The sequence below is a fragment of the Sinohyriopsis cumingii genome, chromosome 4, assembly GCF_028554795.1.
Source record: "Sinohyriopsis cumingii isolate HCF-2022 chromosome 4, ASM2855479v2, whole genome shotgun sequence".
Lineage (NCBI taxonomy): Eukaryota > Metazoa > Mollusca > Bivalvia > Unionida > Unionidae > Sinohyriopsis > Sinohyriopsis cumingii.
This window is the reverse complement of record NC_142964.1, coordinates 648472-667111: the sequence shown is the minus strand read 5'-3', so window position 1 is coordinate 667111 and position 18640 is coordinate 648472. Positions and strand designations below refer to the sequence as shown.

The 18640-nt window shown below is 36.0% G+C and overlaps 1 protein-coding gene across 1 annotated transcript in view; it reads right to left on the bottom strand.

Moving 5' to 3' along the window:
• Window positions 1–770: 770 nt before the first annotated feature.
• Window positions 771–18640, bottom strand: part of LOC149800520 (thrombospondin type-1 domain-containing protein 4-like) — a 217447-nt gene continuing 199577 nt past the window's right edge. The window contains exons 4-15 of the mRNA XM_089954454.1: window positions 16089–16146; window positions 15066–15159; window positions 13553–13683; window positions 12485–12689; window positions 11177–11349; window positions 9889–10501; window positions 7886–8015; window positions 6904–7099; window positions 6133–6324; window positions 4713–4898; window positions 3396–3564; window positions 771–3080 (exon numbers count right to left, since the gene is read on the bottom strand). Coding sequence (XP_089810580.1) covers window positions 2962–3080; window positions 3396–3564; window positions 4713–4898; window positions 6133–6324; window positions 6904–7099; window positions 7886–8015; window positions 9889–10501; window positions 11177–11349; window positions 12485–12689; window positions 13553–13683; window positions 15066–15159; window positions 16089–16146 — 2266 coding nt within the window. The 3' untranslated portion in view covers window positions 771–2961. The remainder of the gene's footprint in view (window positions 3081–3395; window positions 3565–4712; window positions 4899–6132; window positions 6325–6903; window positions 7100–7885; window positions 8016–9888; window positions 10502–11176; window positions 11350–12484; window positions 12690–13552; window positions 13684–15065; window positions 15160–16088; window positions 16147–18640) is intronic.

Below are 18640 nucleotides of genomic sequence, written 5' to 3'. Positions count from 1 at the left end.
AATGTACGACTTTCTATGCATAAACTCAACACAGTTATACTTCATAAAGAAAATTGATATACGAATGTAGCAAATAGATTCATACAAATAAAAGTAAATAAATTGTCAGAAATACCTTTGAGCTTTCAGCGTTCCTCGCTTCTACCGCCATATTTGTTCGTCGGTTTTCCTCGACAACAATCCTCTTGGACAACAGTTTTTACGAGAGACTTTCTCCACATTTACTCTTGGAGTCTTCTTACACTTGTTTTTCCTTGCAGAAAAGCTTAGACTGATTAAAATGTTTGATGTGGCGATATTAAACTAGGACATTTACTGTGGGAAACACGCGCCTTATTTAGCGCAATCAATCAGAATCAAATATATCTGCCGCCTTTTTTCAGAGGCGCCAAAGTCGTGGTCAACTTGACCTTGTATTTGGAGTGACAGAGTTCTGCAATCTTTCAATCCTGACATTTATACTATGGAATCGAAGTTAGCTTTTGTTTCCACCAGTCTTCTGTTGGCTAAATAAACGAATGCTTAATTAAAATTAAATTCTCCCCTCGAAAAGCCATTGCCGATCATGGCAGTATGGCGAGTTGATACGCGCCTGTCCCCATAAATCTAATTAATTGTTCTCTGGTCTCATCTAATGTGTTCTGCATAGATCGCCAGAAATGTGCCCCTTCACACATACATACATACATACACACACTGTACGCAAGGAGCGAAACACAAATATACACACGAAGAGAAGGGCAGGCATCCACAATAAACAATGGTATATCAACGGTTTAATAACTTTTAATGCCTTAAAACAGCTAGTACATACTATTTTATTTACAAATTTCTATGGGTTACATTTGGAATCCCAACATGCTAATAAGTCATATAAATGTACCAAACAAAGCCAAGACTGTTATCAAATCTGGAAATAATATGTACAGATATTGATGATACGACCGTTATCTCTAAATATTAAAAAGCATAGTCTTATACAAATCGAAACGAAATGTCCAATTTAATATTTGAAACAAATATGTACCAGTATGAAATACAAGAATAGGCATGTGCATTTAACATGAGTAAAAAGGCGGTAAATGAATCAATGACTTTTGGATGGTATTGAATAGTGGTATGCATGGATGATGAACAAATATAAATAAACAAATATAAATATATCAGACAAGCGGCTATTCAGTACATTCTAATTAAAAAAGCAATGTTTCCCTCGTTACGTTTAGTTTTGAAGGTTTGAACGATGCATCTTAATTTACGACTGCTATGCTTTCATGACATATGTATTCATCATCCATTACGCTTGAATAATTGGAAAAATGAATAAGTTTGTCATATTTTCATGGATAATAACCAGATTAAACAAGTTCAGCATTTTGTTCATGGGTAATAACCAAAACTAACGGGTTCAACATTTTTATGTCATGGATAGTAACCAAAATTAACGTGTTAAGCGTTTTTTTTATTTCATGGATTATAACCAAAATTAACGTGTTAAGCGTTTTTTTCTTCATGGATTATAACCAAAATTAACGTGTTCGGCATTTTTCAGGGATTATAACAAAAATTAACATGTTCGGCATTTTTCAGGGATTATAACCAAAATTAACGTGTTCCGCATTTTTCAGGGATTATAACCAAAATTAACATGTTCGGCATTTTTCAGGGATTATAACCAAAATTAACGTGTTCCGCATTTTTCAGGGATTATAACCAAAATTAACATGTTCGGCATTTTTCAGGGATTATAACCAAAATTAACGTGTTAAGCGTTTTTTTTTCTTCATGGATTATAACCAAAATTAACGTGTAAAGGCGTTTTTTTTTCTTCTTCATGGATTATAACCAAAATTAACGTGTTGAGCGTTTTTTATTTCTTCATGGATTATAACCAAAATTAACGTGTTCGGCATTTTTCAGGGATTATAACCAAAATTAACATGTTCGGCATTTTTCAGGGATTATAACCAAAATTAACGTGTTCCGCATTTTTTAGGGATTATAACCAAATTAACTAGTTCAGAATTTTATCAGGGATTATAACCAAAATTAAAGTTGTCATCAATTTTCATAGATTATAACCAAAATTAACGGGCTCAGAATTGTTTTTCATGGATTATATCTAATATTAACGGGTTCAACATTTCCTTATGCGTGATAACCATGCGAAGTTATGATTACGCTAACCAAGAATAATAATAAGAAGATTTTACACAAGAAGCCAAACATATTGTACGGATGATTGGTGAAAGAACAGTTTCTCTCGTGCAACACTAAGGTATCTTGATGAAACAATTACATGATTGCTCTTATATCCTGTCTGGCTTATTGTTCAAACGATGGACCATTTATAATTGGATTAGGTATAATAGATATAAATTGGGATAATTAAGATGGATTTGTCGTTAAAGATTGCAGAAATGTAAAACTACAATGTGTAGCATACAGCAATACAATACATACAAACGTAGCATCAGCTCATCACAGATATGCATACCGTACAAATTAGAGTACAATAGAATATTTATTTATTCTACTGAAAGTGAAAGGTTGTGACCTCTTTAAATCACATGAATGCGTAATACACGATAAACTGTAGGTTTTTAACAGATTCAGACTTCGAGAGTGGAGGAATAAATTGCTGTCACCCCTTTTTAAGGTGTTATAAGGCACATAATTCACTCATAATATTCACTGAATCTGCCATCCTCATAAAATTTCAGAAACATTTGAAAATCAGTAATGTATGCCCTTGTCGTAAGTTCTTGAAAAATCATCCATGCCCAAATCTCTCAAAGACAGAACAATGGCGGGCACTCCTGTACAAGAATAAATCAATGTCCAACCTGGTAAACCGCGTCACAATTTAAAGGAAACTAGTCTCAATCCTTTCGCAGCATAGAGAATCACAAAAGTATTTTTCTCAGATAAGAATATTGTCCTCCAGAAGCCGTCAGTATTCTAGTATTTAGCAGCTTCGGAACAGGACTTACAGCATATCCTGGCATAATAGCGATATCGACAGAGATTTGCCCGAATAACCATGTCACATCGCGCAAATGTGTCATTGCAGTCTTCATCTGCAAAGGAAATTATATATGTGTGTGAAAAGATCTTTCATATTTATTTTAACATTATAAAATGCTTAAATTTACTATCCATTTTTATGTGAAACGTGGCGTCATTACAGGAAAAGAGCATGTATCAATCAGTGCATATGACATATTCTAGTAGTGGGGTTTCCCCTATCCCACATCAATGCATATGATAGGTTCTACTAATTGCCCTACCGCAGACTAAAAGCATTATGCAGTTATGTTTTCGGAACCAAGTAATGTAATGGTATCGAAAGAAGAGAATAACCACCGAATGTACTCCTCGTTCCAAGTAAGTACCTTCTTTCACTAACGCTCCCTCGTCGGCGGAGGAACACTCCCGGTCAACCTGACAACTTTCTGTTTCCACAGGTTTACTGTTGGGACTGCAGCCCGCCGAGGTTGTCATGTTGGCATTTAGACACCTCACGCTACGTGTCTTCTTTCCTGCACCACAGGTGACTGAACACTGGAGCAATAAATGAAATAGGGAATGGAAATTGAGTAGAGCCTATTGTGCATGCAGTGGATCATTTTAGTCGGTAATTACAGTTCGCGTGGTTCGGCTAAATACTACCATGTAATGAATCATTCAGCAGATAATTACAGTCCGCATGGTTTACCTAAATATGACTATAAGGAATCATTTAGTCGGCAGTTACCCCCGACCCTCCATGGTTTGGCTAAATACGACCATGTAGGGAATCATTCAGTAGATAATTACAGTCCGCATGGTTTGGCTAAATATGGCCGTAAGGAGTTATTCAGTAGATAATTACAGTCAGCATGGGTCGGCTAAATATGACTGTAAGGAATCATTTAGTCGGCAGTTACACCCCACCCACCCCCACCCCCCACCCCCATGTTTTGGCTAATATGACTATGTAAGGAATCATTTAATCACAAAGCAGGGTTAATTGAATTGAGTATCCTCATGGGTAATGAATTCCAAAAGTCGAGTGCTGATGCAATAAAAGAGCTTTGGAAATGGTTTCTTTTCGACCTCAGAATCTGGAGTTGTAGATCTGAGATTATACTCAGCAACTGCTGATCTTAATTCAGTTTGGATATAAATATAATCTGGACAAAGATAGCTTGAAGACTTAAATGTCGTGATTCCTTTAAAATAGAGAATACGTTTTTGTATAAGTAACCATTGTGGACGTGAAGACAAAACTTTCGAGGGAATCGTAATAGGAAGTTTCAAAATTATGCGCGCAGCTTTTTCTGGAATATGTCAGTTCTAGATATAGGATAACCGGATGTGCTTGTCCATGCGATACAGCGGTAGTCAATCAGTGGTAGTCTATATCCCGCAAAATAAAGTGACCGGGGAGGTAGACATTTCGACAGTAGGTTTACAAATTTATTCTTTTGACGACAATTGCGCATATGTGATCCACATGTTAATTCCAGCTGAGGTGTCGATCAATGTAGACACTAATAAAGTTTTGATTTGTAACACGCAGCACGTCTATACTACACACACACACACACGCACGCGCGCGCGCACACACACACACACACATATATATATATATATATATATATATATATATATATATATATATATATATATATATATATATATATATATGCACAGTGAGAGAGATTTACCGCGCTCCACTCTGTCATGTACCATTCCGGTTGGCAAGGTTCGACGTCACATGACATGTACGTTGGAGGTTTATCCTCACTTTTGCACTGGTTGTCTGTCACCACACTGGAAGGGCTGCCGTCCTCCCGCCTCTTTATGCAAACCACTGTCCGCATCTGGTAAGCCTGGCCACAGGTGGCGTTGCACTGCAGATGTAATACTGTTTGTTCAAACCAAGATGGAAACAAGGCAAGTATTAGCTTTCAAAATATTTGAAGGAAGCGCTTAATTCAATGAGTTCTTTGATTTGGAAAGAAAAAAAATCTTTTTTTACAAATTTTAGTCGCAATGAGCAGAAAAAGCAATTCAGTTAATATATTTAGAGTAGTATTATTCGTTTCAATTTGCGCAGGTATGCTATAACTTTATAAAGGTTTGGTGGGTTTGGTGATGTTCGTGTTTTATCATGGTTGTAATTATATATTTATATAACTAGGGAAATTACTATATTGATGAACATTAGTACTTAAAGTACTTAGGGGGGTCGTAACCAAAATAAACAAGCCGACATTATAAATATTATCAAACGTATTTAGTATTCTTTATTGTAAGAAATGTTAGAATAATAAAATGTAATGGTAAATATAATTTTATGACATAAGACTTATGGCACATACGCAAAATATTTATCCAATTAATAAAGTATGTCTCCACTTTAAGAGTTCATAGTGCGGAGCCAGTAAAAACAAACTCTATAATATTTGGTATTAATGACTGATGCGATGCCAGTCCTTGTAGAATCACAAACGTATGTTACGAACCGAACACCTCCTGTAAGACTTAGTATCTATTTGGTACGTTTGTTCTGTTTTTTGTTTTTATTTAGTTGTACAAATTATTTTTTATTGGTTATTTGTTGGGCGGTCGGGGCGGTTCGGGGTGAGGTTTTTTTTTTTTAAGCGTGTGGGTTACTTTATTGATTTTGGTTGTTTGTTTTTTTTTTTGTTGTTGTTGTTTTTTGGGAGGTGGTGGTGGTTTTTTGTTCCATTTGTACATCCGGACATATTGCAATAGTTATGTTTTGAAGCCATGTTGTTATTAACTGCTTGAAGCAAAAGTTGCTGGTTTCTACGGTACAGACAAAAAAGGCTTCCTGGATAAAGGGAAGTAACTCAGACGTATTTTAATTCAGCGAAGTAAAAAGTTCTTGAAAAGTCATAAAGTTTAACAGTCGCTTAACTTTATATCGCATCACCGATATAATTCAAAAATATAATATCGTGCTGTCATTAAGACCATAAGTTATCACCTACACAATACAAAAATATACTACCATGCTGTCAATATTAACATTATAGTTTGTACCATTAAAATAGAAAATGCTATTCTTGTTTATTAGCATAGAAAGTATATTTTGAAGGAATTAAGCACTGTCATCACCTGCCCCCAAGGTCCTGTGAACCAGGTCCCTCCAACATGGCATGGTTTGTCCACCTGGCAGGTTCTTTCGCTACTTGGCATGCCCTGGAGACTGCAAGAATCTGATACTCCGCCTGCACCAACTGTGTTTTTCACTTTACCAATACAATGTACCTTCCTGGTTTGTATTCCATTCCCGCATTCGAAGGGACACTGGGAAAACACAAAGGGTATCTAAAAATCTAGATCAATAATATTATGACTTTTAATTTACAGTCTCTTTAATCTGACCTTCGGTTTAGTTTGTTTTTGTTTTCAAAAGGTCTGCACGTAAGTGCATTTTGTTTGTACACCATTAATATCCGGGTATGATAGACTGGAATTCCGTTAATTCTCCTATAATAATCTAGCAAAAATTTACATTGAAAATTGGATTTGTGAAGCGTATGATAGAAGTGGTGGATTTGTCAAGAAACTGGTCGCTTTGACCTGTTTTTACGTTAGTAAACCGTGCGATTCAAAGCAGAGTAACGGCTTTGTAAATGTTTAAGAGAATGTAGGATAGACAATATTCCTTGAAACAGTAGAACTTCGTCTGAACAATCTCATATGTACGTGAAGCTGTCGTCGTCGCGTCCTCATTTCAAATTATCACTTCTCAATGATTTTCATTTGATATAAATTTCACCAATTTCCTTTTAACTGAAACGATCTGTACAAAATATATACTGTGAAACACCAATATTATTATTTTATTTCTTTGTTATTTCTCCTAACTACTTCTAAGCTTACGGTTTTTTCCCATTCAGTGAAGAACCATCCTGTGGTACAAGATCCCATATCACATGTTTCGGATGATGCCGGCTTCAGACCGTTACATTCCCGGTCATCTAGTGTTGCGCCCCCTGAACTATGGCAGACGACATTGCGTAGCCGGTATCCTGAGCCACAAGTAACATTGCATTTACCCCAGGGGTCGGTCCTCCAACTAAGAAGAAGATTTATAAACATGGATTTTCTGTAGCAATATTTTACATAAATGTTTCAGGTAATAATGACAAAGATCTTTGATGAGCCAACTCCAAATATACTTCAAAATGAAAAAGAACATTTAACACGCGCTTGACAAGTGAGGTAAGAATGAGTATAAACCGTTAACTTTACACATACTTTATAGGCTCTCTGTCATTAAGAACAAAGAAAGAGAGAATACAAGAGAAGGCCTGTTTCTGAAGACGCCAAGTGCATTATACAAGCAAAGAGAGAATTATCAAGGCCTACTGTTTAAGAGCCCAAGTGCATTATGAAAAGAGAGACTATAGGAGAAGGCATGTTGTTGAAGACGCCAAGTGCATTATACAAACAAATCAAGAAAATATATGGAATATTTTGAGACTGCACTTACTTTTCAGATGCGTGTATCATATCGTTTGGGAAATAACCTCAATAATCTAAGCGATACCCCTTAATACGTCCAACGCAAAATAAAGTTGTAATTAATAATCTAAGCGATACCCCTTAATACGTCCAATGCAAAATAAAGTTGTAATATTAATAAAAACTTGACATTAAGAGAATGACAATTTAAGAAACTTATCTTTGAAATATTAACTTATATCTCTATCAAACAAGGATAAATATCATAGTGTGACCTCTGCCCCTTCTCTCTCTCTCTCTCTCTCTCTCTCTCTCTCTCTCTCTCTCTCTCTCTCTCTCTCTCTGCAACTTACAACTGAAGAACTGAATAATTGAATACGTATGTGGACAAAATTACCTTGCGGGACAAAGCCGGGTGGTGCAGGAAAGGACTTCATCTCGGGGCTTTATCAGGTTCCTACAGTAAGAATCGTCAACAGCCTTGTTTTTGGTGGTGACAATACATTGCAGGATAGAAGTCCGCTTCCCTGTATACAAAATATTTTAAATACGATTTTTGATACAATTAGGTTCCAATTAATTTTTCTCACTACTTTAGACACATTGACGAGAGCGTGTGACACTGTTCGAAACACAATACGTTTTACTCCATTTGGTGAAGACAATAGAAATTAACGTAACTCGATGCAAGACATTTATCTGTTTTTAACAGCGACCTATAGTGGCTTAACATGTCTATTTGATAGAATAATCTGATAGACTATGGTGGCATTGTGAAATTTGTCCTTTGTTTTACACATCTGAACAAGAAGTTATACTCGGTGGGTCTCCACCACATTCTCCAAGAATTACAGATTTATTTCCAGGATTTTGCTGGTTGGTATCTGAGTAATTGAATAAAACGAAAGGCTAACACAATTTGGGCATCATCTGTTTTAAAAACACAGTTCATATAATTTTTTATATCAAACTTTGTTTTGACAGTTTATTGCCAGAGCTATTTATCAAATAGTTGAACATATCTTGTGGTATCCAACATTTGTACAGATCCGAAGTTTATGACATTGAAATAAAAGCTGTTCACCATAAATATTTTTTATCACAGTTACAATGTGAATGTGCGAATTATTTCCATAATATGTATGTGCGACATATATCCCATAATATGTATCTGCTACATGTATCCCATAATTTGCATGTGCGATAGAAATCCAGTCATTTACATGTTATAGAGATATGCCAGAATGTGCATGTATGATCTACATCCCATGGTGCATGTTATGTATATTTAATTTGCTTTGTTTGTTAGTTAGCTTTTTTCACTTTTTTATTTCATTCCATGCAATTGTAATGTAACATTGTGTGCTGGACTAGACATTGTCCAATACTAAGCTCATTTCTGCTTGACCTGAAATGACTTTATGATGTAAACAACCAATACATAGTTAAATTATTCTCTAATAGAAGTAAATATGTTTATTAGGGTCATGGTCTAGGTTTTGGAATTTCTTTTGTGTATTTTACATGATCCAGGTCCTGGTTTTTATTTTGTAAACATCAGGATCATTCTAATTGTGATAAGAGGTCAAGTAGAGAACAATATAATATTGTAAATGAGAGGCTTTTTTAGTCGTGCTTTAAGATCTAGCACTTTCAAGTCGTATTATTTGTTGTGTCCAGTTGGGCTGAATTGTATTTCTCAAATTATTAAATTCAAGTGGATATTTCTTTGGAAATACAAGTGTGCTCGAATACAATTCTTGGACAGAGACATTCACTGAAATTTATAGTGAATTTGAACCTGGAATTATATTACTGTGATTCAACAAAAGACTGCTGATACATCAACACTCTATAAGCTACCACATACACATCATCGGATTCATTTTTTTTTTTTGTATTTATTCTGGACTTCTACTGAATTTTAATCAAAGCTTAAAATTACTAGGACTTTTGTCTGTAATTCTTTGATGATTTTGTGATTTAATTTGCAATACCGTAAGTTCCTTTTTCTCATTTTCACTTTGTATTCATATGAAATAAATTATTTATTGAATTTTACAAAGCTTACTGCTTTTCACTCTTTCCTGGTCCATTTTTTGAGAGCATAGACTCGTAACAGTGCGAGACAGATATCCCGCAAATTTAATTTGTGACAGATATCAGTACTTTAAATGTATGACACATATTCTATAACGTGCATTTGTGAAATAGTTGTCAATATAATAGCATGTAGACCTTGTACGTACGTACGTACGTATATATATATATATATATATATATATATATATATATATATATATATATATATATATATATATATATATATTGAAAACTTTAGTCATCAATTAGACGATGCTTTGTGTAGTGTTAATTTTATGCAATGATAATTCTGCCTACCTTCACCACACGTTACACTACATTCCGTATAACCAGCCATTCTCCAGGAATAGGGTGATCCAATAACGTTATCTCGAGAATACATGTCTTCTGGAAGAAACTCTTCTGCGGCATCTGTGCTGGATTCTCTTTTTTCATATTCTGATCCATTTGTCGCCCCAGGCGGCACTTTTGTGACATTCTTAGACAAACCAACCGCGTTAACATCGCCGTCTGCTATAACTGGGCCCAATACACCGTCTCTGTGGTTATTATTGAATAAAGCAGATGAATTTGACTTATTAGCGTTGTTGGTCGCATAAGGGTCGTTCTCGAAAGCATCCTCCACTATTATCGGGGATCTGACATTAGTTCTGCCCTCTGTAACCTCTGATCGAAGGTCGTACGAATTTCCGTTTCCATTAGTTACCCTATCTCTGTATGACTGACTTTTCATGAATGTAAAATCATGAGAATGAATAGGCCTTCTATGTTGATGACGCCTATGATGTCTTATAGAATCATTGACCTCCTGCACGCTCTCCACGTCTTGTCCCAAGTTGAGTTCGTCTGTCGTGTCGATTGGTATGCTGTAAGAGATGGCTATGCCTTCATTTTGGGTGTAGAAAAGAACCTGAAATGGCAAACAGACTCCGTTAGAGTGACACCTACATATTAACTTTGCTCGATAGACAATTTATTCATGCATTTATGCAACATACGAAAATGTGGTCCTAATATATCACCCTGTGAATGAGTATTATGTAACACAGTACAACAAATTCTCAACCATTCAATCATACGTCAGAAAACTTGGTGTCGGCGGTGGGATAGTAAGTTTACGTGCTCAAGAGACAAACGTGTAATAAATATTTTCAGACTACAATTACAAAACCTTAACCTTGCCAACATATATTTATCTACGTATCAGAGGATATTCTTCCACGTAATATGTAATCGAAAATAAAACCTGTACAAAGATATATATATATATATATATATATATATATATATATATATATATATATATATATATATATATATATATATATATATATATATATACTTTTTTCAATTACTTAGGTATAAGCCCTTACTACAATTGCATATACCATAATGTTAAAATAGCTACTGAACGGCGAAAGTATTTTGACTAATGCAGAGAGGAACTCAGATTCAGTCCACTTTATTTCTATTTCGACTCCTTCATTTCCATGTTGAGTTGGTCCCAGTTCGTTCTTTTTTATTTTTATGATACGAGTAAAAAATGCTTCATGTAGGAGTCGTAAAGTAAAGGACGATATCGTACTATCAGCTCTATGGGCGAAGTTGTTGGTCCCTCAGCCGTGATACACTCCCCCGGACACCACGTATCAAGCTGCTCCCCATATATGAAACTCGTTCCTGCGCCAGAATGATTGCCTCTTCTGCTAAGACGCCAGTCCGTATTCAACCGGAATGATCCCCCAACCTCATGCAGAGCTGGTTTAGAAAGAAAAAAGTGAGGTAATGACTTCACTTTCAAAGAAATACATGTGATGTACAAAACGAACAGAAACCAAAACAAAAATGTCTTCATTCTACTTTGATTTTCATAAGATTTTAGTTTTCTTGGTAAATCATAGCATCAGTTCACGATTGTCGGTCCTTTTGTTATCAAGCAATATAAAAAACTTGCAAGATTCAGGGTGACACTCACTTCAAAACTTTGTTGACGCATTCGAACCGAAGTTCCTTAAATGTCAAGTCAGATTTCAGCAACGATGTACTTTCGTCTCGTTAGTAAGCGGATTAAAGACGTAGCGAATGCTATTATTGCAATTTCTGAGAAAATAAATCATATTCCTATCGATTTCGTGGAGGTATATTTTGATGAAAGGTCGTTCAAATTTGCTGGACCGGCATGTAAGCGGCTACATATGCCAACACAAAATGGTGTCGGAGAATTACAACCTTTCGATGAGGAATGGACTCTGACCCTACACCCCAACATAAATGTCCAAATATCAAAAAATGTGGTGGCAAGGGTCAGAGGAAACTCGGACTAGTCAACAAGCTGTTAATTACCATCGGTGCAGCTCTCCATGATGAATAAAGACATTTAACATTGTATAAAAGATATATAGAAAAGGAAACTAAGATGAAGACATTTAACATTGTATAAAAGATATATAGAAAAGGAAACTAAGATGAAGATATTTAACATTGTATAAAAGATAAATAGAAAAGGAAACTAAGCTATATCGAATTGTTGTAGAAAACTTTAATAAATTGAATACCACGCTTATATGTTACAAATGTTACCCCCAAAAAATAAATAAAAAAATATATAAAAAAAACAGCACAATGAACTTGTTTTGATGTACAGCTTAACTGACTGATAAGTGTTAATTAGGATTGAAACCTAGAATGTTTTAGTTGGTAAACGTATTCTGGTGTATACACAATTTCATTTTTATCTTTTCTTTTTCCGTTGCATCTTTGCTGGAATACGTAGCAATTTATCTCGACACAAAACAAATGGAGATAATTCCGATGAGTATAACGATTCTGTATTACCTCGACAGAAAAGGTGTCATTGCAACGCTATACTTTTGACAAATTGAAATGGACTTACCTAAATAATTGCGAGAGGGTTTTAATTCTGTAATATTTATATGCCTGACTCCAGCTGGAATAGTGGTGATCGTGGAATAGCCGGATTTATCGGAATTATCAGTGTAGACCTTGGATACTATTCTGCAGGTAGAGTTATCTCCCTTACATACGCCACACATATCAGTGGTAGCATTCGAGTCTATTATCTTGTCACAGCCGTACGTCTAAAATATACAATATATACATGTATATGGATATGTGTGTGTGGATGTGTCTGTCCTTGAGGGATGAGGGAATTAAAGCTGTGGAGCGTTAGAGAGATAGAGATAGTTCCGAGATCGATCCTGACAAAAATATTTTTTTAAATAAATATTATGATATAATATGCCATCATATCAGTTTCGATACCCCTCCTACTTCGGGAAATTGACTCTCTCTCTCTCTCTCTCTCTCTCTCTCTCTCTCTCTCTCTCTCTCTCGTTTTGTACAATCATTGAAAAATATCCCTGCTCTAATCAGGCTTTATTTTGATTCCAATCTTGTGCTACTACATTTAAAGGTCATCACAAGGTCAAAAACAACAATATCAAACAATAAACAACAGTAATCTCAGATTATAAAGTCGATATCAAAAACAATGAGAACGCTATTTCTGCACTGTTTTACTGTGTACAACCTGACTCCAGGAGAAAAGAAGAACAGTTTTGACATAGTGCAGACTCTTCATAGGCAGAATTAAAATTGAAGATAATGCCTCACCTCGTGTAACTCGATCTTCTCTTTTTGAGAATGGTAACGGTACTGTGGCTACCAGGATTGATAATTACTAAAAATCAATCCCTGAACATAAATGTCATTTTCATATGTTAGCAACGTGGGGGATAAAACAATTGATCACAGACTAATAGATTGCTGGAAATATTACAAAGTCTATGTCCGTATGTATGAAGGCCAAGGATTCTGAAGACCCTAATTACTAGTTTATTGATATATAAAATATATATATATACAAAACTAATCGAACATTCCTGTTTAGCGGCGGCGAATTTCTCACCCAATCATTTCCATGTCCGTTTTTCATACTTACCTTACAAGTACCATCTACACAGACATATCTTTCGTCTGTATCACAGGGACTTCCGTCCGTCTTGCTTTTTTCCAAACCCTTATAGAACCCGTATCCAACGGCTCGACATGCCAGCTCACACTTATTATTGGCTTCAGAAAGGCAATTGAGAAAAATATGTTAATATACAAAGTGCAAGCTTGATATATGAAGCAACATCTTCGCATGTTGGGTACCCATCTTCATGGGTTGACACTTTACCTTTAAAATTTCCTTTATTATTTTTTTGCCTTTACACTCTACAATCAGATGCTTTACGTGTTTTACAAGACACTCCCCAACGGAGTCCCTTTTCCTGGTATAAGGTTTGGTGACGTAGAAATAAAGTTCTGCTTTTGAACACGTGTATCCAAATGTGCTCTTCAGTGAACACGTGTATCCAAATTTGCTCTTCAGTGAACACTTGTTTCCAAATGTGCTCTTCGGAGAACACGTGTGTCCAAATGTGCTCTTCAGTCAACACGTGTGTCCAAAATATGCCCTTCAGTTAACACGTGTGTTCAAATGTGCCATTTAGCTAACACGTGTGTTCAAATGTACTCTTCAGCTCGTTTATGCATGCAGTGAGTACCTTATATATATATATATATATATATATATATATATATATATATATATATATATATATATATATATATATAATGACAACAAATACAACTACAAAATATACTTGATAGTTTCATATAACAATAATGAGTTAACTTTATTGTTAAATAGGATGTAATCATAAATTGTTGAAAAGTTGTCCATGCCATCCAATTTACACCTTTGGAAATATTTAAATGTATTTCTTTACGTGGATAGATTTTGGTTTTTGCTGAGAGTATCGTGCCCATTGGTGTTACGACTGTTCAACCGAGACGGGAATTAACCGCACCACATTTTCTCTGACACCATTATTATGAATTAGATTAATGCAGACGTAGTTTCTTTGTTTCTTTTCAAGGTTTCTTTGTTCACCTGTCAGACACTTTGTCATTTTTTCTTTTTCGTCTTTGTTTAGATGCTTGGGTGGTTTCGCACATGGCTGCTTACGTGTTTTTTAAAAGCATAAAATATGTCTTTTTCGAGAATAATCATTAACAATTACAATTATGGAAAAGTCCATCATGAATTAAACTTAAAATGGTTTTGGTAAATGCGGAGATTTCAAGTTCCGATAGATTGGGGAATATATATGTACCCTTCAACCATTTCCTAACACGGGTTAAAAATAATAAGCATTTTTACAGTAAATGAAAACGAATTATTCTATAACTTACCTGGACATTGACGATTTCTGCATTTTACAAAACAAAGCTCTAAACGGAAAGAATTACATTTATACTGTATTTTTCCATTTTTTCTCTTGGTATTTTTGGCCTTGTTTAGTTTTTTGTGCTTTTGTTATCAGAAGAAATGTTATATCACATAACAAACGGATTCGAATCTGAAAGATCACAATGTATATTGAAATAGTAAAACGAATACTTACGATGTACATAGGGTTCCCATCTGTATCTTCGTCCAGAGAACAACTGCAAGTCAAGGGTTCTGCATGCCTCAACAGCTTCGTCCGACGTACAGGGCTACAAGGGACATACACAACGGCCTTTAATTGTAAAACGAATTAAATACAAGTAAGGCATTTTCTATCTGTATTTATCTTTTCAATTTCGTATCTGCTTTATCTTTTAGTGACTAGTGGTTTGATTACGGGGTGTTGGTGTTGGGAGGATACTTTTCAAACAGTTAGTAGCCAGTTAAGAGGATCAAACGTCCTCATTTACGGTTTCAATCAGACTTTATGGTGCCATGGATTGGTTTCGTAACAAGGACCCTCCATAATTTCTTAATTCTCCGGATATTCTAATGCATACGTGTTATGACATTATGAGATAATACTAATTCTCTGTATTATGTGTTTGGTTATGTTCAGTGGTACGTGGCACGAAATACCGGTCTGTGACTTGGTAAAACTTACTGATTAGTCATGCAAATCTGAAACTAGAGTCTAGTTGATTGGGGGAAACTTGTTTATGCTATTAACGCGTTTAAGAGCCCTTGAGTTGACAACGACTGTTTTCTTGAAGCCGTTGAACTGGAAAGGGGAGGGGGGAGGGAGCATCACCTTCAAGCCAACTTGATGCATGTTTTGTTTTTCGATTGGGCATGAGACCCTTTGCATGTTGCATTATTATAGTATTAGCTACACTTACAGATTTTCTAGCACATATTTAATTGGCCGTCAATGCAATGCATGCACACACTGCTGTCATTTTCAATACAGAGTTTCGAGAAGCATTAATTGGTTAATTTCCAAATTTAAATATTGGTACGTCTATAAGAATTGGCATATTTAGAGCCAAAAATCAAAACAAGAGGAAAATGTTTCACTGGCACCCATTGGGTTGGTGATCGGAGGTATAAGTCTGCATTTACACTCAAAATAAATACAGACCTCAATGCATCATATGAAACTACCCAAAATATTACTGTAAATTCACCCAGTACATACATCTACTGTACACAACTTCGTCTCCTTGCTGACACCGTGACATCCCTCAGCAGTACTTCTGTAAAACAGAAAGATACGATAATATGAAAGTTTAAACGAGAACTCTCCATAGCAAAACATGGCGAAACTCTAGCTTACACTATCTAACTCTCATTTAGTTATGTAATTTAGTTACTTAGGTAGGGATCATGGGTTGTGACATTTTTTTCTTCTTCTCTCAAGACTTCTTTACAGCCGTGATACTCAGCTAGTTTACACTCAAACAGATAATGCTTATTTACTGCGTGCCTTGAAACTCTACCCTGAATATCACCGTTTTGCCACTCTACCCTGAATATCACCGTCTTGCCACTCACCCCTGATTATCACCGTCTTGCCACTCTACCATGAGTATCACCGTCTTGCCACTCTGCTCTGCCCATCATTGTTTTACCACTTTTTCTCTGGCTATTACTGTCCTTCCACTCTGCTCTTTCCATTACTGACCTCCACTTTGCCATGCCTATCTATGTTCTTCCACTCTCTTCAGCCTAACACTGAACCCCATTCTGTCCGGCCTATCACTATCCTGTCACTCCACCCTGCCTATTCACTGACTTGCACTCTCTACCCCGTCTACCACTGACCTACTCTGCCATGCCTATCAACGTTCCGCCATTCTGACCTGCCTATCACTGACCTGCCACTCTTCCTATCATATCACTGACCTGCCATTCTGCCCAGCCAATCACTGACCTGCCACTCTGCCCAGCCAATCACTGACCTGACACTCTGTCCAGCCAATCACTGGCCTGCCACTCTGCCCAGCCAAACACTGACCTGCCACTCTGCCCAGCCAATCACTGATCTGCCATTCTGCCCAGCCAATCACTGACCTGCCACTCTGCCCAGCCAATCACTGACCTGACACTCTGTCCAGCCAATCACTGGCCTGCCACTCTGCCCAGCCAATCACTGACCTGACACTCTGTCCAGCCAATCACTGGCCTGCCACTCTGCCCAGCCAATCACTGACCTGCCACTCTGCCCAGCCAATCACTGATCTGCCATTCTGCCCAGCCAATCACTGGCCTACCACTCTGCCCAGCCAATCACTGACCTGCCACTCTGCCCAACCAATCACTGACCTGCCACTCTGCCCAGCCAATCAATGACCATAAAATACTATTCAATACTATATAAACTATACAACGCTATCTGTCAATTCATCATGTGTTCATTTTTCAACATCTCACATATTATAAGTGATACACGAACGCTTTGGAAACGCGTAAAAGTTGGTGAACAGCAAGATATGATATAATGGATAACCAAAAAAACATTAATGGGAATCAATACAATAGAAAATCAAGTGGGTGCTTGAAGCTGGAACACCGATAATATCCACCAAAACAGGTCAGGGAACAGGTCAACACGTTTCTAAATTTAATGTTAAACAATATAAAATCAAAGATGCTTACCAACAAAAAAATAAAGGTGGTTTTGGGGTCCAGGTATTGTATAATACTATAACATGCTTTTTATGCTTCCATGTTACCACAAGATTGGGAACACACTGGTTTAAACGCAAGAGCATAATCAATCCTAGAGCCTGGATTTGCTATCCATCATTTCCATGTAACGGATGAATAAACATTGCCCATATTGCTACAATGTTTGAAACAAAATGCCAAATCAGACGGTACAAAATTCTGGAAGGCATGGCAGACAGAAGAAACATGGTACTATTACACATAGCCCATTTAGATTCTGAAAGGAATCCAGTCAGTACCTCATAATTGGTGAAATTGATGAATCGATAGTATTCAACAATGGAAAGGACTGCCCCAGTTAAATCTCCAACACGATTTAAATTCTTAGTTTATAATAGTCATAATTTTAAAAAAATAAAAGTCAAATTTGTAAATTTAACAATTTCAGCGCACATTTCACATGGCGCTAGTTGCAGATCGAAGAAAACGTTTGCTTGGGAACTAGTTTTATTATGTGTCTTATCAAAGAAGATGAAAGGTTCGGTTCTTTTATTAACTTTATTCAACTTGTAATCAAAGGTAGGCATGCTACTTTTATATTGAAGGAATAATTTGAAGTAAGTTTATTTTTACAAAGCCAACGCATTTTTCTGACATAAAACGGTATCAATTATTTAAACTTTTGACAAAAAGACCTTTAAATCCTCTTAAAACAGGAGTAAGACTATTTTAAAGGAATTGAAAATATTACAGGACACCAGATAGATCAAACGTGAAATAAGGCCAATAAACTCGGGAAACAATTGCTATAAAAATGCCACATCGGCCCTTCTTCCTGCCTTAGTGTCAATGCATGTTTTTTTTAATTTTGTATTAATATTGTTAATTTGTTTTTATCTTACCAATAGAAGATATCGACTGAGAATATTTGTTCTCTTTGCAATAGGAGATATCAACTGAGAATATTTTTCTCTTTGAAATGGGAGGTATAAACTGAGACTACTTTCCATAAAATTTCGGGAATTTTAGATAATACTTAAAATGACAAATAGCAAGCTTTTCAATTACAGCACTCACAGT